The sequence below is a fragment of the Astyanax mexicanus genome, chromosome 8, assembly GCF_023375975.1.
Source record: "Astyanax mexicanus isolate ESR-SI-001 chromosome 8, AstMex3_surface, whole genome shotgun sequence".
NCBI classification, from domain to species: Eukaryota; Metazoa; Chordata; class Actinopteri; order Characiformes; family Acestrorhamphidae; genus Astyanax; species Astyanax mexicanus.
The window spans coordinates 50,812,062-50,834,981 of record NC_064415.1 but is presented as its reverse complement, the minus strand read 5'-3'; the positions used below and the strand labels follow the sequence as shown (position 1 = coordinate 50,834,981).

The following is a 22,920-nucleotide window of genomic DNA, read 5'->3' as shown; positions in this document are numbered from 1 at the left end:
ATAAGATATAAATGTGCTTTTTCTAGGCGCAGATCCAGCAAGTCTGTACATTTTTAAAGAGCCACTAAACCCTAAACCATATTTTAACAATTAGTAGCTGAAATGTGATCCTTTGACATAATAAACATACCAGTCCTGCTTACATTTGCAAAAACATTTTCTTTACCTTTTAACAATTCATTTACTGTGGTGATTTCTGCCTCTGACTTTGTCCTCACAGATTCAACTGTGCTATATTGGCGTGGATGATCTGTATGCAAACTATCAGACTATCAGAGGCACACTGCTGCTGCTGCAGCTCAGCCAATCAGCTCTCCCTCCTGCCCTGCCTCTAAACCCATACGTCACCCAGTGCCTCTCCCAAAAAAACCCTCCCATTTTTAAGCATTTTTCAAATGTGTGCTAAGGATGGAGTCAGCTAAAATCAGGTTAAGGGGTTAAGTTACACTTTAAATGAACTTTGGCGGCACCTAACATTTTTTTTTAGGTGGATCTCTGCATAAAGATGTTTGTAAGCCATTTAAAAGTGGGTCAGAATTTTCGCCTTTCTCTTCTGTCTCTTTTCTCTTTTGTTACAACAGGCTTAAGAACTTACACATAACTTAGAAAGGGTTACTAGGAGCGCCAGGTGGTCCAGCGGTCTAAAGCGCTGCCACTATGAGCGGGAGGTCGCAGGTTCGAGCCCCAGCTCATGCAGCTTTGCCATCAAGCTGCCGGCGCTCAGAGGGAGCACAATTGACTTCACATGTATCGGAGGAGGCATGTGTTAGTCTTCACCGTCCTGGTGTGTTGGAGCATCGCTAGCGATAGGGGGAGTCCTAGTGAGTGGGTTGGGTAATTGGCTGTGTAAATTGGGGAGAAAATGGGAAAAATAAGGGAAAAAAAATGATTTCAATTTTACAAACATTCTGAAGTATGGGATTACAGAATGTTTTGGGAAATGCACCCCTTTTCTACCCCTTTGTACACTTTGCGACGTATTGCCAACCATAATCATTGCATAGTTATTGTTTTTGTCTGTTTGGGCTTCAAACTCAGTTTCTCTTGCTGCTCCTGTTTCTTTATTTGATTCTCTGGTTGGTTCCTGGTTGATGATTCATGGTTGATGCTTCTGTGTGTTTTGGTCAACTTTGTGTTGTTTTACCCTTTAGATTTTTTTTTACTGGATTAATCATCAGCATATTTGTTGGATTTCTTGATTACGGTCTTAATGAGAGTAAAAACCCTAAAGAAGAGCAGATCTACAGCAGTGAGAAGATGTTCTTCATATCTGTTCTCCACATCTATCAGTGTGGTGGAGTCAGGGCTGTGATTGCTCTCTGCCCCCTGTGCCAGGCGGCCTGGGTGAGATGAGTCAGTGTGGGTGAGGGCATTAGTAAGAGTGGTGTGTCTGCCTTCAGAGGATAAGGTGTGCTCTTCATCATGTTGATTATACTCAGCCGTGATTGGCTCAGACCTGTGGTAAAAGGTCTGCAAGAGAAGACCTGTCTCACCCCGCAGAGCTCCAGCTCTTTGAGATGTATATTATCAGTTTTAGGTGTGGTTGGGACTTTTGACAGCAGCGGGTTTGTTTCTGTTGATCCCGGGTGATCTCCTGTGGACACAGCTGTGGTTTACGTCTTTAATCGTGATGACCCCTGATGGACCCGCATGTCTCTCGGGTTGTGTTGATCCTCAGCAGTTATCTGTTCCTCTGGGTGAATAGTTTGCGGCTGTGAGTAATTGTACTCTGGGCATTACTTGTACCTGGAAGAATGCACGTGTCGACCTCAGGGTGTGGCATAACTCTGTGTTTGCACTTATTTGCTCTCAGATTAAAGACACGCTTGTTTTGAGAGTGTGTGATTGTAGTGTAATTTGCAGCTGCTCAGGTAGAAAACTGGAACTGAGCACAGTGGAAAAACTGTGTAGAGGAAATATACAGGGGTTGGACAATGAAACTCAAACACCTGGTTTTAGACCACAATAATTTATTGTCCTGACAGACAGTTCTGGTGGAAACAGGACAGTTGATGTGCACATTGAATTCTGACGTGATTTGGGCAGCCGATACAATCCGGGTTAGCACCTGAACATCAGACAGCTTCCTCTTACAGCGTCCACAGTTAATCCTGTTGGATGTGGTTGGTCCTTCTTGGTGGTATGCTGACATTACCCTGGATACCGTGGCTCTTGATAAATCACAAAGACCAGCAAGACATGCACCAACAATTTGTCCTCTTTTGAACTCTGGTATGTCACCCATAATATTGTGTGCATTGCAATATTTTGAGTAAAACTGTGCTCTTACTCTGCTAATTGAACCTTCACACTCTGCTCTTACTGGTGCAATGTGCAATTAATGAAGATTGGCCACCAGGCTGCTCCAAGTTAGCCATGAAACTTCTAAACCACACTAAAATGACAGGTGTTTCAGTTTCATTGTCCAACCCCTGTATTTTCACCACTGGTGGCAATAGTGATGATTTTAGATGATGCATAAAATTACATTTTTGTCTGACGCAGGGCTGGATCCTTGATAGCAAAGAACATTAAATACACGTTAATTATTTGATTGTATTAAATCTTTTGAGGTTGATGATTGAAATACAACCTTAAAACAATTAATTAGCTTAATAGGCTAATCGGTTAGTGTTGAAATTCTGACATTAAGTTAATGTTCATTTAAAGATTTTAATTGGTTGGGGCTCTGAATCTACCCTCACAATGCGCAAGGTGCTTCCCACAAATAGTAATATTAATATTGATAATTGTTATCTAAATGTACCTTTCTGCACTGCAAGACCACATAGTATATGCTATAAGAATAGAATACAAACAATATAAACACATAAAAAAATAACATTGTATCAATGTAAAATCATTGTGCACAAACAAACGGTTTTAATGCATTAGTGCTGAAAAACGAACATTCATTCAATGTCCTTTTGGTATCTGGGAGTAGACTAACTTTGACAATGTTTTATTTATATCTTTAACTAGTTTATTAGGGACATAGTTTGTTAAGAAGCATAATTAGGAAAGGCAATGTAATTCAATTTAAATAGAACACTGAAATTAAAATGAAAAAGCATCTAACATAATGTAATCCAGCTGAGGCTATATTTTAGTGTTTATCTTGCTCTCAGAACAACTGATCCAACTAATTATGTCATTACTAATCCCTTTCTGAGTACTAGTGGATGGATTAAATCAACACTAACACATGCAGAATAGTGTGCCTCCAGGTCCAGGGTTGAGAAACACTGTGTTATATATAATTACAGTAATATGCGAATGTTATGATAGGTGTACATATAGTTTATTTATTTGTTAAGGACATTTAAAAATATATATATTTTTACAATATTAGAGTCTAAATATTTGTAATAAGTCAAAGTAAATATATTATCATTGTATAATTTAATGACATAAAATGACGGTAATATAATTTATTTAAACGACCCTTAAAATAGGGCAAACTATATCTATCTATAGGAAAACTGTCAACCGCTCACAGAGCAGCTTGATTTAGGGTACACTTTGTGCAGCACGAAACATGCAAAAGGCATGTATTCATTCTCTCATGGGTGTGTTTTAGGTGTAATGTAAAATAAATCAATCAATATACCAGTTACCATTCCCTTTTTCTTAGCTTAAGAATGTTTTGGGTAATGCACCCTTGTTTCTTTGTACACTTGCAAAGTATTGCCAACCATAATCAATAGAGCCAGGTCTGCTCTGACTTTGGCAGATTGCCATTCTAATTGGCACAGCGCTTCTGCATTTCTGACTTGGTCATTAATGCTATGAAGGTACGCGAGCAGTTAATTTAATTTTCTTATCTGTTTATTGCTGATGTAAAAGCATTGCCAAGATAGCAATGAACATCTGACTGTTGATGTCTGTCGAGGTTGTATTCAGTCAGTGGTGCACCTGTGTTTTCCTTTGCAGAGATAGCGATACACCATAAATTGACTTAAATAGTTTAGTTTAGTTTATTTTGGGTAAGGCAAAACATATACACATATACACATATACACGCATAAAAAACAGATAATAAAGAAAAGAGAAACAAAAATCACATCCTGTATCTTGCATTTAAACAACCAATAGAAACCGTTAAAAGTTATAGGCTGAAGTTTTAGCTAATTTTGCCTACCCCTTTTTTTACCTAACTAATATATATATATATATATATATATATATATATATATATATACACATACATACATATAAAATATATACATACATATGTTTATTACAAAATGTAGTGACACAAAACAACACAAAACCAAAAAAAAAAACACAAAAAAGAAAATTAAGATTAAAAAATATCATTAATCATTAATCATTTGAAAGTTTACAATATATAGACAGCTCATTTATCAGTTATATATTTGTTTACAGCCCTGTTTTTAAACATTATTTTAAATGTATAGAGCGAACTACACATTTATAGTTCTTTGTTATAGTTATTCCACAGCTTTACCCCACTGATAGATACACATCTGTTTTTTTTATTTGTCATTGCTTTATTTCTTTTAAATCTATCTATTCCCCTAAGTTCATAGTGATTCTCTTTAGTTTTAAATTTCCCCTGAATACAATTTGGAAGTAAACTATTTTGTGCTTTGTACATTATCTATCCATTATTTTATCTATTTAATCTATGTGGGGTTTTTGCTGAGTGTAAGATAGCAATGAGCATTAAGATGCTTTTTGGCAGGGTGTAAGATATAAGATATAAGGCCCTATATCTTCCAAACAAATACACTGTAGATGTTGATAGTTTTAAATGTACCCTCTATGACTGTATAATTCACTGTGTTAAAGTAGAATTAATAGCCTAATATTAAAGACATGATAAAGACATTTACATAGTTGATTTTCTTACATGAATATTTAATGAGATCTGTTGTGTGCTGTGTGTTCTGCAGCCTCGGCGAGCTGTGTGTGTCACGGGAAGGCTCTGTACTGTGTGAGAGATGCTCTGGGGCTGCGCTGTGAGAACTGTCAGGACAACACTGAGGGCAGACACTGTGAAAACTGCAAGGAGGGATATCATCACCAGAGGGCAGGAGAGCGCTGCACGCCCTGCTACTGCAACTCTATAGGTAAGAATCTGTGAGAGCACCACGTACCTTACTGTTCATCCTCTGAAACTGATAGAAAAGTGTATTCTAAGTGTAGTCCAATGACAAACATGTATATATATTTCTGTCTAGATTAATTGTATAACATAATCTGAACACAGAAACTGTTCCTTACATTGTGTCAAAATCTTCTGATGAATGGAACAATAGAAATGATTGTAAATGACCTAAAAAAAACTGTTTTTCTTTTTGAATTGTTTTTCCCATTCTCTCCCCAATTTACATGGCCAATTACCCAACTAACTCATTAAGACTAACACATGCTTCCTCCAATACATGTGAGGTCCGCCACACCTCTTTTCGAGTTGCTGCTGATGCAGCATTACCAAGCAGCATCACAGCGCGCTCGGAGGAAAGCGCAGCGACTTGGTTCTGATACACCAGCTCACAGACGCCTTGTGCTGCTCCACATCACCCTTTGGAGTGATGTTTAGAGATAGTGCCATCTACCCACCTAGAGAGAGCAAGACCAATTGTGCTCTCTCAGGGCTTCGGCAGCTGATGGCAAGCTACATAAACAGGATTCAAACCAGAAATGTCCTGATTATAGTGGCAGCACAAAGATTATTTAAAATAATGGCAGACACTGTTTTTTATCCTCAAATACAAGCATCTTGATGTTTAAGTTTATCTCCAGGTTGCTTCAATGTCTCAGACTAAATCAAAATTTTCTACAGTCTGCATTGTCACGTCCAGATCTGAATAGCAGTGTTGTGGTATTTCTTCCTGTGGTGTTTAAAATTAACAGGACACTTGGCGGTGTTGTGCCGAATTCAGCACCCCCGCCAGGAAAAGCACCCCCTCTCGGAGTGTATTCCTAAGTAAAGTTAAAGCGCTTTTACCAAGAAGAGAGAGGGTGCTTTTCATGGCAGGGGTGCAGATTTCGGCACTTCCATGTTGCCGAATTCAGAAGAGAGGGTGCTTTTCGTGGCTGGGGTGGCGAAATCTGCACCCCTGCCATGAAGAGCACAGGTGACATGACTATTTTTCATTATTTCTTAGGAGTCAGCGTAACTTAAAACAGCATCTTGGGTACTTTCTTTTTCTAAAAAAAGGTTAAATCCAAGAAGACATACATGCTCACTCCTGAGAGGGGGTGCTTTTCCTGGCGGGGGTGCTGAATTCAGCTTTAAATTAACTGCTTTTTGTTCATTCATTTAGGCTCTGTGGGACCGGGGTGCAACAGCCGGGGGCAGTGTGTGTGTAAGCAGGGTGTGCAGGGGGCCAGGTGTGACCAGTGTGCTAACGGTGCTCCAATCACGTCTCAGGGCTGTGAGCCACAGAGGTGAGTGAAAGATTAAATGGATTATGTACATTAATCTTTAAAAAATAGGTGCACCCGGAAGAAAATGTGGTATTACAACGCTGTCTGAAAATATATATAAATAAAAATGATTAGAAACTGTATTTAGACGGATATAAACAATATTTTTTAAGCTACACATACAGAGAGTGTTTAACGCAATTATGTGTAACGCTGCAACGTGCCAGACATTGTAGAGGTTCCTAATGGGACACAGTTCCTGCAGATTTAGCTGTGGGGGGTGTAGGAGTGTTGATTTTCAAACAGGGATAGGTCTGGCTAAGGCATAGCATCTATCTTTTCAATGCAAGCTCTTGAGTTTGGAAGCAGTATGAGGACAAGCACTGTCCTATGGGAATAGTATGTTCAAAAAAAGACCATTGAAAGGCCATTGGTTGCAGGTCCATTACATAATGTTGGGTTGTCTATGTGTCTTTAAGTGCCTAAGGCCATTTTCACACCTGAAGGTCTGGACCAGAGTATAGGCTATAGGCTACATTTATACATGTAAATAGCCTATAGTTACATATAGGCTGTATATGCTACATTTGGTCCGGTTAGTTTTGGTTTCACATTGCAATTTAGTCACTGAGCGGATTAAAGAACTTTAACTCATCCTGTTGTCATCAGGTACGTGGGTGGAGTCTGTCTATACTTTATATTAATTGGTTTGTAGAATGTTAGTTACGAATTCAGCAAGTAGCATTACAGTGCGCTTGGAGGAAAGTGCAGCAGCGACTCAGTTCCTATACATCAGCTCACAGATGCCTTGTCCTGATCGACATCACCCTATTAGTGATTACGGAAAAGAGAGACATCTACCCACCCAGAGAGAGCAAGGCCAATTGTGCTCTCTTTTAGGGCTCCGGTAGCTAATGGCAAGCTGCATGACCAGGCTTTGAACCAGCGATCTCACGATTATAGTGGCTGTGCGCTGTATTGTTTGGACCACTTTAAACATAATGTGTTTAATATTATGAATGTGTTCTCTCTTCAGGCAGTCTACGTGTTTCTGTAACGGTCATTCAGACGACTGCTCTCTGGCTTCAGGTTATGCAGTTTATAACATCACTTCAGCTTTTAATCAAGGTGAGTTAGAGATCGATAAGCCTGTCTGTCAGTTTTTTTATGTGATTATTAATCCAGTAATCATCTGTAAATGTCCGCTGTGTTCTGCTCACAGGGACAGAGGGTTGGAGAGCTATCACAGCTCAGGGTGTTAACCCGTCCCGGGTACACTTTCGCTGGTCCCCTTCCCACCATGACCTGGAGGTCATCGCTAGGGATGTGCTTCCTGTTTACCTGATGGCTCCAGGTGAGCATTTGTAAACTTTTTGTAAAGTTTAAGATGAAGTTATTTGATTACATTATTTTACATTGCATTTCCCACATTCATGTTGCAAAATAAAATTAAAAAAAATCCCATCATCCTGCAGTTGGTACCATATAAATTTTTTTTTGACAAATAAAAGAAGTAAAAACTAAAAATTACCAGTCAAAAGTTTGGACACACCTCTGATCTTATCTCTAACTGTGTTTTCTATCTTTTTATATATTTTTTTTACATTATAAATGTAATATTAAAGACTATGTTAAAGCTATACAGGAACACATGCTCAATTATTCTGTAAACCAAAAGTGTTAAACAAACCAGAATATATATGTTTTATACTTTAGGTTCTTCAAAGTAGCACAAAGACACACTCCAGTATACAGTGCTGTGACAAAGTATTTGCCCCTTTACAGATTTCTTTCGCTTTTGCATTTTTGTCATACTGATGATGTGAAAATTTTCTGATTATCAAACTAATATCAAACAAATATGAGAATATATGAATAGAAATTTGTCAGTCTGGAAATGGTTACAAAGTAATTTCTAAAGCTTAGGCATAGGCATAAAACTAACACATATTTTTTTAAAAAGTTCATCATACTAAATGTAAAACATGGTGGTGGTAGTGTGTGATGGTCTGGGGCTGCTTTGCTGCTTCAAAGTCTGTTTGTGACCTCAAGCTCAGGCTTACTTGGGTTCTCCAGCAGGACAATGACCCAAAGCACACAAACAAGTCCAGATCTGAATGGCTTAAAAAAATTATGCCATGATCTTAAACAGGCGGTTCATGCTGGAAAACCCTCTATTGTGTCTGAAATAAAACAATTTTGTAAAGAAGAGAGGAACAAAATTCCTCCACAGAGATGTGAAAGACTGGTTGCCAGTTATCGGTAAAGCTTTATTGTAGTTGTTGCCGCCAGTTTTAACATTATGGTCTCTGTGTGTGTTGTGCTCAGCCCAGTATCTAGGGAACCAGGTTCTGAGCTACGGTCAGCCGCTGTCCTTCTCTCTGCGTCTGGACCGAGGCGTCCGCTACCCCTCTAGCTCAGACGTTGTGTTGGAAGGATCTGGACTGAAAGTTTCTGCATCACTGGGAGATCTGAGGACCGTCATACCCTGTGGAAAGACAATCACATACACATTCAGGTGAGTTTAAGCATTAACATTTACATTAACGTTGAAGCTCTTATGCTAGTATTAGTTAGTGTTAGTAAATACTACAGGGGTTGGACAATGAAACTGAAACACCTGTCATTTTAGTGTGGGAGGTTTCATTGCTAAATTGGAGCAGCCTAGTGGCCAATCTTCATTAATTCCACATTATTGCACCAGTAAGAGCAGTAAGAATGTGAAGGTACAGTTATCAGGGTAAGAGCACAGTTTTGCTCCAAATATTGCAATGCACACAACATTATGAGTGACATACCAGAGTTCAAAAGAGGACAAATCTAACCAGAACTGAAAGTAACATGATATTAATGATATGAAATGAGTATCATGGTACACTCTAAGAAAAGTAAGCACAGATTTGTACCTAAAAGAGTACGAAGCTTGTCGCTGGGGCTGTACCTTATATTGAGGTACAAAAAAGTACCTTTCAGTGAGAGTCCTTTTTTGTACCCATATTTTTGTGCCAGTAAAGATTATAAAGATTATAAACATTATCATCAACTGAATATGTGTCAAAAACTTGATGATCTAAAATTGTCTGGCTCTCAAATGAAAAATGTGCAATTAAAATATATATTGTTTATTAGTACAGTGATACAGAATACTGAATGTACCCTTTGGCTGCTTAAATGGTACAAATCTCTACTTATTGCTGTTAGGAATGACTTTGTACTTCAAAGGGAACAAATCTGACCCTGTAAAGACCAATATGGTACCATTGAGGGTACAATTATGAAGAGTGTACCTCTGAGTACAAAAAAGTACTTATATCGTACCTGTTTTTTAGAGTGTAACTATATTATCTTCCTCAGGTAGAAATACTATGGAAAATAGTAACAGTGGGTTTTTTATATGTGCATAAAGCACATTCAATTAAAGTTGTTTTATGTGATGTTGCACATCCTGCACTTAAGATGACGATGCTGAATTTAATATATATTGTACAGCCTTAATTTATAACATTAGTATTTTACATTGAGAATTAACAGAGAAATATTTGATTTATTTACGTAAATAAAATATAAAAAAAGCTAAAATGTCAAAAAGTGCACATTACCTTTTAAAGGTCTCATTACGCTGAAATCCACTTTATCTTGTTCCTTGTGAAATACTATAGGTCTCTCTGAGTTGTTTATGATGCTGTGTATGTAAATGTTCCTCAGCCTCCACTGTCTGCAGTAGCTTGTAAAAGAAAATCCTCAGAAATACAAGTTGATCAGAGAGACTTCTGGGTGTCTACGTCAACCAGAGAGTTCATAGCCTCACCCACCTCGGCTCAGGCCCGCCCACTTTACCCAGAACTCAGAGCTGTATCTTTATAACTAAAGGAAAAAAATCTTCGTTGAGTTTTAGAGCTGTAAAATTGATTGTGGGCGTAGGCAGCTAGACATTCTCTGCTTCAGTCCTGTTCGCCAATCAGAGGCGATATATTTGCATGTATTTTTATCCATACTAGAGAACACAACTAGACATTTTAAACTGAATTTAAAAATGATGGAATGAGGATTTTAAAGATAAATAAATACTTTCTGAGAGGAAATCTAAAAAAAAACCTAAAAGCACTTTGCTGCTGTTGAGCTTTAAATAAGATAGCTGTAGGAAAAATATAAATACTCATAATAGAGTTGTAATAATGTGGCAACCCTAATTGTGTTTTATATTTTTGCCAAAACTGCTGCGTGGCCTCCAGGCTTCAGTTAGGCTATTCTTTGCACGCAGATTACTGCAGATGTTCCTATCCAAACAAACAGCACCAACAGCACCACACCCACTCTCACCTCTCACTCTGTGTTTACCAGCAGATATCCTCTGAAATATAAATATTACTCTGCAGTTTATTGGGAGCGGTTTGATGGTAAGACCTTTCGGTGTGGTGCCTGCAGAACCTGGCAGCTCACATGCAGTTCTGCTGAGTGAAGCGTTCAGAGAGAACTTAAAAAAAAATAAATAAAGAAGAAAACAAGTACGAACACGACTGATGTGAGAGGAAACACATCACTGGTATCCAAGAACATTAAGTAATAATATACACAGTAGTGGAATAGATATATAAAAGACACTTGGCTAAAAATCCAAGTGTTTTTTTACAAAAGGGTCTTGATACTACAATATACAGCAATAACCAAATATTAAATGATCCCTGTCATGATTAAAGTTACTGTAGATACTCAGAAGAAATAAAATATTATAAATTAATAATGAATTCTCAAAAAATAATTAAAACTCAAAAAAGTCAGTGTGAAGAAAATTTGAATTTCATTCAAAAGTTACATTATTTCAGTAATTCAGTTCAAAATGTGAAACTCATATATTATATAGATGTATTAAACACAGATTGATCTATTTTTAGCATTTATTTCTTTTATTGTTGATGATTTTGGCTTACAGCCAATGAAAACCCAAAAATCAGTGTCTCAGAAAATTAGAATATTATATAACACCAATCTGTACTTTTGGCAATGGGGGCAGTGTGCCAAATACTGCTGGAAAATGAAATCTGCATCTCCATAAAAGTTGTCAGTAGCAGAGTGAAGCATGAAGTTCTGTAATATTTTGTGGGAAAACAAAACTGCACTGACTTTAGACTTGATAATAAAACACAGTGGATCAACACCAGCAGATGACATGACTTTCCAATTATATTGGCTAAATTCTCAATGCTTTGTATTATATCCTCATGAGACCCTGTGTCCTCATATGGGGACATCATATTTCTGCTTCTTTGCACCATGATACACACACACACATATATATATATATATATATATATATATATATATATATATATATACACACATATATATATATATATATATATATATATATATATATATATATATATATATATATATATTTTTTTTTTTTTTTTTTTTTTAAACGTTGACCCATTGGCCTCATATGGAGACTCAACAGATTTAAAACATGATGGCGGGAATCCCAGTCAATGGTTGGCCAGTGTAAAATTCTCATCAAATTTTTGTTGTTTGAAACTTGTTTATTTACTTATTTTGTTTTTGGACTAAATAAGTTAATTAAATATTAACTTATCTTAATTTATAAATATTAAGATAATCCAAGCAAAAGTATGGGTCTCAAGATGACATCCTTGAAAAAGGTGATAGTTTTTACTAAACAAAAGCAACATACACATTTTATTTGAAAACATTTAGTTGTTAGTAATTCTGAATAGTCTATAGTTAATAAACTCACAGGGACAGTGTTTCTAATAAAGTTGATGTTGAATGTAAATCTCTATATGTCTACAGATTATATTTATACTATATCAATGTAAACCCTGCTATTAATCTTCCATAGGTTGAATGAACAGCCTGGCAGCAGATGGAGGCCCCAGCTTTCACAAGCAGAGTTCCAGAGACTTTTGAGTGACCTTACAGCTGTTAAGATCCGGGCCACATTCGGTGAAGATGGTGAGTATAAATAATAATCTCTGTTCATGTCGGTACAACTGCAGGAATTTGTCCAAATGTTTGTGGACACCCCTTCCTTGATCCTTGATATTAAAAATATTATTTCAAAAGAAACAATAAAAGAGCAAAAAATAAGAGTCCACCTAAAATGATGAGTTACTTTAATTTTCCCAAATTGAAAAACTCTGGAATATAATCAAGAGGAAGATGGATGATCACAACCATCAAACCAAACTGAACTGCTTGAATTTCTGCACCAGGAGCAAAGGCATAAAGTTATTCAAAAGCAGTGTGTAAGACTGGTGGAGGAGAGCATGATGCCAAGATGCATGAAAACTGTGATTAAAAACCAGGGTTATTCCACCAAATATTGATTTCTGAACTCTTAAAACTTTATAAATATGAACTTGTTGATTTTTTTGCATTATTTGAGGTCTGAAAGCTCTGCATTCTTTTTTGTCATTTCAGCCGTTTCTAATTTTCTGCAAATAAATGCTCTAAATTACAATATTTTAATTTACATTTTGGTAGAAACGTTGTCTGTAGTTTATAAAATAAAACAACAATGATAATTTTACTCAAACATATACCTATAAATATAAATATCAAAATCAGAGAAACTGATTCAGAAACTCTGCCTAAATTATCCAACATCCTAAACTCACAAACAAGGGCTTTTCCTGCTGAATGCAGTTGATCAAATCCTCATGTTTAATGATGTGACTTGTTTTACAGGACGTGGGTATCTGGATAACGTCACGCTGGTTTCGGCTCGGCCCGGGTCAGGCAGTCCTGCAGGCTGGGTGCAGAGGTGCCGCTGTCCTGCGGGGTACGAGGGGCAGTTTTGTGAGCAGTGTGCTGCAGGCTATAGGAAAAGCAACCCGAGCCGAGGACCCCAAAGCCCCTGTGAGCCGTGCACCTGCCGAGGAGGAAGCTGTGATCCTGAAACAGGTAAACTGCTCAGCAGATCAACTTAGAACAGTAGTATATTGTAAAGTATATTTTTATAAAATTCACAATATATTCTTAGTATACGCTTAGCTTAATTAAATATTTATAAATTCAACTGAACTCTAAGTACAAGTTTACCTCTGGTCACTTCATGCATCCTGAATATCAGGATTATATCTGGATATATTATATATTATATCTTAACCACATAAATTTTATTTGAATTCTGTGAGATTATTGAGTGGTTGCAAAGTAAAATCTGATTATTGCCTGATTTTACCCTTTATCTCATCATCCAAATACTGTATTTTTCGCACTATAAGGCGCACTGTATTATAAGGCACGTTTTGTGACACTAATGCACCTTATGCTGGATAACTAAGTTAAGTAAAAAGGCTAAGCTAAGTAAACAAAACTGTAATTCGTAAAAAAATGGATGTTACTCTACACACATTTCTCTCCTAAAAACTGTTTATTTGGGTGAGTAAAAGGCTTTTGTTTCATTACAGTATAGTGTCTCCCACTCTTTTATATTATAATTATATATCTATTTTTACTTATTTACTTATATTTATATATCTATTCCTCCCCCACACCACTGCACCTTGTTTTTGTCTCATGTATGTCTATTTGTGTCCCTGCTGTATTGTACACATAGTGTCTCCCATTCTCCTTTATTATATCTATTATCTGTACTTGCTGTAAAATTGGGAAGGAGAGTAACGTAATTTCAATTCTCTGTATGTCCTGTACATATGCAGTATTGACAATAAAACTACTTGACTTGACTTGACTTGACTTCCAGATTTCCAGATTTCCACTAAGGTTAGGTGCAGCAGCATTAGCATTAGCATTAGCGGCTAATGGCTAGCACTAGCTACTAGTAAATACCGCCGGACAGCGCTACACTGAGGAACCCTGAGTGTTCTGGTAAGCCAGGGTGATATTAGCTAGTGGTTCGTCCCACGTAGCCTGTTTTAACATGGTAAACACGCAGAATACAGTCCAATATACTCACCTCTGAATGGAAAGACCTAGCACTTAGCGTAGTTAGCAGCTAATGCTAATACTGCTGAACATGTAAGGATTTTAAGTGCACCTCATACCAGTACTTTTACACTTTTACTTGAGTAACAAGCTTGAGTTGATACTTCAACTTCTACAGAATCATTTTTAAATGTGAATATTTTTCACATCTTTTGTTTACAGGAGATTGTTACCCCGCAGATGAGACTAATAACAGACAGCCCTGCCCCTCTGGATACTACGACAATCCTCAGCAACCTGGTACCTGCCTGAGTTGCCCGTGCCCTTACGACTGCATCGTCACCCCGGGAACCACCAGTGTGATTTGTGACTGTCCGCCTGGAACCACAGGTGAGTAAAAAAAGCAATATTTTCTCCAGGAGTCAAGAACATCATGCTGAACATGCTTAACAAAAGGAGATACGTTTTTTTGTTGCTTTTTTTTTCTTTAACTTTATTTAAGTTGAGACAATATCTGATGTTTTATCTGGTCAATGTCATTTAATTTGTTAAAATATTGTCCATCCATTTCTGCACTTCGACCCTGCTATACATTCCCAAAACAAGTTTGGACGCTATCGCATTATGCTGGCCTTTACAGGGTCATACGAAGTCTTTTCTAACAGCAGGAAGTTCAGATTTGTACCATTAAACCCACCAAAAGTTACATTCAATATTATGTATCACTATACTAATAAACAATATAGGTACAGCTCTGGAAAAAAAACTAAGAGACCACTTCAGTTTCTGAATCAGTTTCTCTGATTTTGCTATTTATAGGTATATATTTGAGTAAAATTAACATTGTTTTTTTATTCTAGAAACTATAAAAATATTGTTATTTAAAGCATTTATTTGCAGAAAATGAGAAATGGCTGAAATAACAAAAAGATGCAGAGCTTTCAGACCTCAAAATAATGCAAAGAAAACAGGTTCATACTCCTAAAGTTTTTAGAGTTCAGAAATAAATATTTGGTGGAATAATTCTGGTTTTTAATCACAGTTTTTATGCATCTTGGCATCATGTTCTCCTCCACCAGTCTTACAAACTGCTTTTGGATAAATTTATGGTTAACTTTTATGGTTAACTTTTGGATAACTCCTGGTGCAAAAATTCTAACAGTCAAGATTGGTTTGATGGCTTGTGATCATGCATCTTCCTTTTGATTATATTCCAGATGTTTTCAATTTGGTAAAATCAAAGAAACTAATCATTTTTAAGTGGTCTCTTTTTTTTCCAGAGCTGTATATTTTAATTATACATTTTACATTTGAAAAGACAATTTTGGATCATCAAGTTCTTTGGATCATATTCAGTTGATGATAATGTTTTATAATCTTTAGAATCTTTATTGGTACAAAAAAAGTGTGCAGCTATTAGACTTGTTGCTGATAACAGTCTGGATGGTCCTTTTTCGTCTTTGGTTCAGAGCACGTGGTATCAATTTTCTTTCTAAAAAATAAATATTGATTCATGTGATGTCAGTACACATTTCCACTATGTGATTGATGATTGATGGTTCATCCCAGACACCTTCAAGCCCAGAGAATTGAGACGCCACTTCTGGACATGGTTAACATAATATAAATCTTCTTCTGTTTTGCTCAGCTAAAAGCTGGTTGAGAAAGATTTTAGCTGTTGAGAAAGTATTCCCTTGCTCTTGTGGTTCTATCAGCTATTGTTGAATGGCGGTTCTTGATGCAGTGATCTCTGAGGGATGGAAGATCTCGGGTGGTCAGCTTAAGCTTGTGCTCTTGCCCTTTAAACACTGGATGGATGGATATTAACAAATGGATTGAAGTTGAGCAGATGAAACATGAAATATCTTGGGTTTTTACTGTCTGCAAATCAAAGTGAATGCTCTGATGATGTTCCTCTGCTTATAACAGGCTCCCGCTGCCAAAGCTGTGAGGACGGTTTCTATGGAGACCCTCAGGGAGAGAGCGGCATTCAGCTGCCGTGCCGCCGTTGCCAGTGTAACGGGCACTTGGACCCCAACGCTGTGGGCAACTGTGACCGCTTAACAGGAGAGTGTTTAAAGTGCATGAACAACAACACAGGCTTCTACTGTGAGAACTGTGTGGACGGATTCTACCACAGCAAGCCCACCGACGCCTGCCAGGGTAACACTGACACACATTAATATGAATATAAAGATAAATATAAATATGAAAATGAACTTTCTACCAAAATACTAGGGGTGTCACGATTCTCTAAATCCTTGATTCAATTTTATTTCCGATTTTAGGGTCACGATTCGATCCGATTCTCGATTTTCTTTTTTCTTTTTTTTACAGCAGAGAGGCCTGTGCCAGTTTTAGATTAGTCTATGGTCAGTCATTGGTTTGATTCATCAAATTTACAATATCTTATTTCAAAAGGTGGGCTTGATATAAGTGATGCAAATGATACAAGTGATCTGTAATACACCACATTAGGCACTAATGGTCAAATTTAATTTAATTTAATTTAATTTAATTAAGATATATATTTAATGCCATCTAGTGGCTTTTTTTGGTAGCAGCAGTGTGTGCTATTAAAACAGCAATGTGCAACATAACAAAATAAATAATAAAAAATTACAGGAACAGTCAATTAGAACAATTAGAGCCTTAACAAACTGAACTCTATCCTACTATAACATTTAAACATGAAAAAAAAAGACTCTGTCCCTGAGAATAACAAGTTTTTCACTTTAATAAAGATATATTATTAACTTTATCTGAGAGAAAGATGCTTCTTAAGGTACCAAAACTATTAACATATTTGAGGCTAGACAAAACAACTGTTAATGTCTGCGGCGTCGGCTACAGTGTGCTGCGCCATTTACGTCGCGCACGCGTGCTTGCGTAGCTTAGAGGGAGGGATCGTCGTCATCTATTTGACTTCGAGGTTTGAAGCCATGACATAATTTCGATCGATTTCGATAAAATATTGAAATCGTGACACCCCCACAAAATACTGCAGGGCACTGAAGTAACACTAAAATATCTGTGTTTTTTTGTATTCATCTCTCTCTTCAGCCTGCAACTGCAACCCACAGGGCTCAGTGTTCAGTTCCTGCAGTGACCAGGGCCGGTGCAACTGCAAAGAGGGGTTTGAGGGTCACAAGTGTGAGAAATCCACGTGTCCATCCTGCTTCAACCCAGTTAAGAGCCAGGTGGGGGAATTCAAATTTAAGTTCAGTGTTTTTTTATTATTTTAAGCGTCCTTCTGCTAAAATCCACTTTTTCTTGTTCTTTGTGAAATACGATAGTTCAGGTGTCAGCAATTAAGCTTGATATTTTTTTCAGTCAGATATTTTTTCAAGCCATTACGTTGTGGGCCACAAAAAAAAAATCTGTTTTGGAAAATGAAGTGTAATGGGATGGAGTGCTACAGACTAGTAGCTCTTCAGCCCAGAAGGGTGTTGAACCCAATTGCAGAACAGTTGGTCTCAAAGCAGGTAAACCCAAGAAGAAATGAAAATATAAATAACTTAATAAACACACCGCTCCTCGCACGGGATTGAACCCGTCTCGTCAGGATCGCGGCCCAATACACTACCACTGCCCCGGCTAATGAATTGGGACAAAGCCGAAAAAAACACCCTTATAAGGAAATGGGGAGCCCAAGAATGGGTGGAAAAGCGAGAAGACAGAAAGACAGGGGAGGAATGTAGACAAAAGCTCACCAGAGAGGCTTTTTATTTATTTATTTATTTATTTTTTCATTCTATTTTTACAATTCTTCCATTATAGTTCAAACAACCTCGTGGGCCAGATGTTTTGCTGCACATGAAACTCTTCCTCAACCTTCATTGTCTGCAGCAGCTAGAATATTTTATTTTAAAAAACTAGTCGATCAAGAAAAGCACCCATGTCTACATCTACCCGTGATTTAGTATTCATGGCCCCGCCCACCTTGGTTTGCGACCACCCACAGGCAGAGCTGAAGGCAGGCAGCCAGGCACGTCTCGTCTGATGGCAACTAACAGCATTAGGAACAGCATGGCAGTTCATTCCTATATTATTTGTGCAAATAACACATAAACAGTGTTATATCCCTTGCCCAGTAATTCAGAGCTATGGAACAAATGGTTAGAATTGTACAATTGAGATAGATAGGTGGATTTTTTTTACTTTCTGGACCTGGACTACCCACCTCTGTGCGTTTACATAGGTTTACATAGGATCTCCGGTGGATTTTGCGTTTTACAGAGACTTTAAGACTAGGACAGGACAAACCAAAACAATACTTAGCAAATGAGAGTGAACTGAAGGGGTATATATACAGGGGAAACAGGTGAGGCTAATTACACAGACTAGTTTCTGAGTGTGCTGAGTCATGTGATCTAGTGAGTCAGTGTAGTCCATGTGTGGTGTGTTCTGGGTATTGAAGCTGAAGAGTGTGAGGGAGACTTAATCTGATTTTTTTAGACCTTTTGTTTCCATGACTACTTAAACAATCAGATAACTGCAGTAATCTGATTATGATCATAATTTTAAGTGCACATGAATGTGAATGCACTCACTACTGCATATGAATGCATTCACTGTAGGTCAATAACCTCAAGTGGCTCATTGCTTTATTAAAACATGCAGATTTAATTTTTAAAATTGCTGCAGATATCTTCAGCTGTAACCCGTCACAGTGTCGGTTTCTCGTGTAGCTGCTCTGGTGTCCGCTGAGGCATTTTTTCTGCCGCATCACAGAGAATCACACAGCAGGGGACTACACAAACAAACAGTATTCGGCTCTGAACGAGACGGAGCTCCCGAAAATAAGCTGTTCATGCTCTCCAGATCAAACGGGTCGACATATCTCAGTACTCAGACATTTTAATACAAAGAAAAACACTTTTATACTGTGATGCAACCTGTAGCAGCCGCATGCCCCAGTTACTGCCACCCTGTTACAGCTTGACTCTGTCCTGCAGCTCCGTGCCCTGCAAGAGTAATGACCTGCAGAGGGAAGGACAGTGGGAAATGGGGTCAGGCCGGCAGGGGAGAGTGTGATATTTAGGCTGGCAGGAGGCCGTGCGACAGAGACGTGGCTAAGGGGATTAACGAGAGACTCTGGCAACCTCGCCATCCTCTGCTCACCACTCACTAATTTCTGCCATGTTTCTGTGTGATGACTCTAACAGCAGACGGGCCAATGCACTTCTGTGAGGAATTAGCTTTGTGTGTGTGTGTGTGTGTGTGTGTGTGTTTGTGTGTGTGTGGAATACTCAACAAGTATTTTTGCAGGTGTTAATTAAGATTGCTTTCAATTGCCTACATTAATTTTTTTTCCTGGTTATCAAAGAAAAAGCAATGACAAAACTCAAATGTAAAAAATTTATTGATTTGCTTTTTTTAACATTTTTAATATGTAGTACTGTAGTACTAATTTAGTCATACATTTACCTCGGCAGTTCATTTTAGTCATACATTGAAGTACTTATACATTTACCTCAGTAGAGCTATTTAAAAAATACATTTACCCTTGTGGTGCAATTTTAGTCATGATTTTACCTTGGCAGTGCTTTTTAAGTCAAATGCAATTTAACTCTGTAGTACTAATTAAGTCATACATTTACTTCGGCAGTTTAGATTTAATCAGATTATTACATTTATATCTGGGGTGCTAGTCTGGTCATACCCTTGCCTCATCTGAGTTTTTTTTTAATCAAAAACTGACCTCAACAGCAAACTACTTATGCCTTTACCTCAATAGAGCTATTCAAATCATACATTTACCTCAGAAGTGCTATTATTTTTTTTATTTTTTTATTTTAATTAGCTATTCCAATTATCCCACCCAGTCAGGTGTATTTCCCCCTACCACTAGCAAAGCTCCAACACCAGGAGGATAAAACCAGCACACGCCTACTCGTATGCATGTGAAGTCAGCCACTGCCTCTTTTCTAACTGCCTTCTAACTAAGTAGCATTACTGAATAGCCAGTATGCCTTGTGTTGGCCAACATTACCTGGAGAGGCAATCTGCATGACCAGGATTCAAACCAGTGAATTTCTGATCATAGTGGCAGCAGTAATGCTTTCCTAGTCAAACATTTACCTCACTAGTGCTATCCTAGACATACATTTACCTCAGTAAAGCTTTTCAAATGATAAATGTACCTGATAATGCTATTATAGCTATACATTTACTTCAGTAGAGCTTTTGAAATCATACATTTACCTTAGTTGTGCCATTTAACTATACATTTACTTCAGTAGAGCTGTTCAAATCATACCTTTACCTCAGTAGTGCTATTATAGTCATATATTTACAGCTATTAAATCATACCTTTACCTCAGTAGTGCTATCCTAGACATACATTTATCTTAGTAAAGCTATTAAAATCATACATTTATCTAATTAGTACTACTCTAATAATACAGTTACTTCAGTAGAGCTATTAAAATCTTACATATACCTTAGTGGTGCAATTCTAGTCTTTCAATTACTAACATCCTAATCCTAACATCCAAACATTGCAATATTTCTTTAAATTTAAATTAGTCATTGTTTACAGTTTTTTGTACAATTTTGCTGAACAATTTTAGTTGCCAGATATTTAGTGTGTCTCTATTAGTAGGAATGCTTTATTTTTGTTTAGGGTTATGTAACTGCAGGTTGCTGAGGAACTGACTTTAAATGCTGGATATGTGGGTGGAATTAATTGCGGCATTAGCCCAGATATGATCACAGCACTGACACACATCTGCAGAAGCATCTCTCTTTGCTATGTTTCTCTACATCCGAACAAACCCTAATGTAGATCTCCTTAAATAGCATATCTTTACATTTAAAGAATTAAAACTATGTATTGGTGTTGTTTTGTTGGTCAGATGGAGAAGTATGCGCTGAAGCTGAAGGAGCTGGAGGCTCTGTTTAACAGAATGAGCTCTGGAAGTGGGTTCAGCACAGACCTGACGGAGGCAGCCCTGAGTGCTGCTGAAGACATGGTGCTGTCTCTGGAGAAGAGAGCCGATACACTCACTGGTAACCCAGCCGTTCTCTTTCTGTTCCTGCCATTTTTCTTTTTCATCTCCTGTAATGGAGGTCTGCTCAGTTGTTATATTCTATGTTCTGACACTCCTGACTCATATCCTGCTGAATCATTAGTGTGAGCAGAGGGAGAGCATGAGAGCTCCAGGACTGAGACTGAGAATCTCTGCTCTGTAATTTACACGATAAACAGTCACATTATTAAATAATAATAAATACACTCTATGAAGAAATTGATTATTTTCCTTCAGTAGAGCTATCAAAATCATACATTTACCTCTGTGGTGATATTTGTTTCAAACATTTACCTCAGTAAAGCTTTTCAAATCATACATTTACCTTGGTAGTGCCATTCTAGTGATGTGTTTACCTCAGTAGAGCTATTCAAATCATACATTTACCTTAGTAGTGCCATTTAACTATACATTTACTTCTGTAGAGCTGTTCAAATCATATACTTACCTCAGTGATGCTATTACAGTCATACATTTACCTCAGTAGGGCTTTTCAAATCATGAATTTACCTCATAGTGCCATTCTAGCTATAGATTTACTTCAGTAGAGCTTTTCAAATCATAAATTTACCTCAGTAGTGCCATTCTAGTTATACATTAACCTCAGTATAGCAATTTTAGTCATACGTTTACGTCAGCAGAGCTTCTAGCTATACATTTACTTTCCTTATTAGAGCGTTTTTTTTTATCATAAATTTACCACAGTAAATTCTAGTTTCTACCTTTACCTCAGTAATTACATTCTAGCTATTCATTTATTTTCCTTATTAGAGCTTTTTTTTAAATCATAAATTTACCACAGTAAATTCTAGTCATACCTTTATCTCAGTAGAGCCTTTCATATCAGAACTTTACCTCAGTAGTGCTATTCTTGTCATACCCTTACGTCAGTAGAGCTTTTTTAATCATAAATGTATTCTATTAAGCATTTTGAATGACTATTGTCCATTGAAAGGAAAATATAATTTATAACTAGTCTAAGTCTGAGCAACCGACCTATACATTTGCATAAATCCTATTTCACTGATGTTTCTTCCACTGATGTTCTTCAGAGGCAGAGTCGCTTCTTCGCTCCAAACTCTCATCACTCGGGAACACCCAGTCCAGACAGGAGGGAACACTACAGAGCATCTCCAACACTGTGGAGAACATCGCCAAGCAGGACCAGCAGCACCAGACAGCAGTGTCTGATATACAGAAGCTCATCACTGACATCAGACAGAACTTGTTGAAGGCCAGACAAGATACTAATCTAATTGTAAGTATTATAAATTATAAACCACTGGCTTGATCTCCAGCTTCTTTTATGGACCCAGGGGTTCTTAATGTGTGAAAACGGTTTAGAACCCCTTGTCTAGAAAAAGAAAAATACTAATCTGGAAAAATAACTGGTAATATATTCCTACTTTTTTTTTGCATGTTTAGGACTTTCCCTTACGAGATGCTGAGGTTGGAAGCAACAACATTAACAGTTTGGTTCAGAAAGCCACGGATCTCGCTGAGCAGTGAGTGGAGCATCTTTTCCTTTTTATGTTTGTTAATTTTAATGTGCAGTGAAATAATATAAAAAAATATACAG

At 37.4% G+C, this 22,920-nt stretch overlaps 1 protein-coding gene across 1 annotated transcript in view; it reads left to right on the top strand.

Annotated features, from left to right (window-relative positions):
* The window catches only part of lamc2 (laminin, gamma 2), a 39,612-nt gene that overhangs the window by 4,489 nt on the left and 12,203 nt on the right, over positions 1 to 22,920 (top strand). Inside the window, exons 2-14 of the mRNA XM_022677894.2 lie at positions 4,920 to 5,096; positions 6,297 to 6,420; positions 7,436 to 7,527; positions 7,622 to 7,753; positions 8,728 to 8,917; positions 12,257 to 12,369; positions 13,105 to 13,320; positions 14,530 to 14,697; positions 16,237 to 16,470; positions 17,371 to 17,507; positions 21,168 to 21,321; positions 22,394 to 22,599; positions 22,767 to 22,846. Coding sequence (XP_022533615.2) covers positions 4,920 to 5,096; positions 6,297 to 6,420; positions 7,436 to 7,527; positions 7,622 to 7,753; positions 8,728 to 8,917; positions 12,257 to 12,369; positions 13,105 to 13,320; positions 14,530 to 14,697; positions 16,237 to 16,470; positions 17,371 to 17,507; positions 21,168 to 21,321; positions 22,394 to 22,599; positions 22,767 to 22,846 — 2,023 coding nt within the window. The remainder of the gene's footprint in view (positions 1 to 4,919; positions 5,097 to 6,296; positions 6,421 to 7,435; positions 7,528 to 7,621; positions 7,754 to 8,727; positions 8,918 to 12,256; positions 12,370 to 13,104; positions 13,321 to 14,529; positions 14,698 to 16,236; positions 16,471 to 17,370; positions 17,508 to 21,167; positions 21,322 to 22,393; positions 22,600 to 22,766; positions 22,847 to 22,920) is intronic.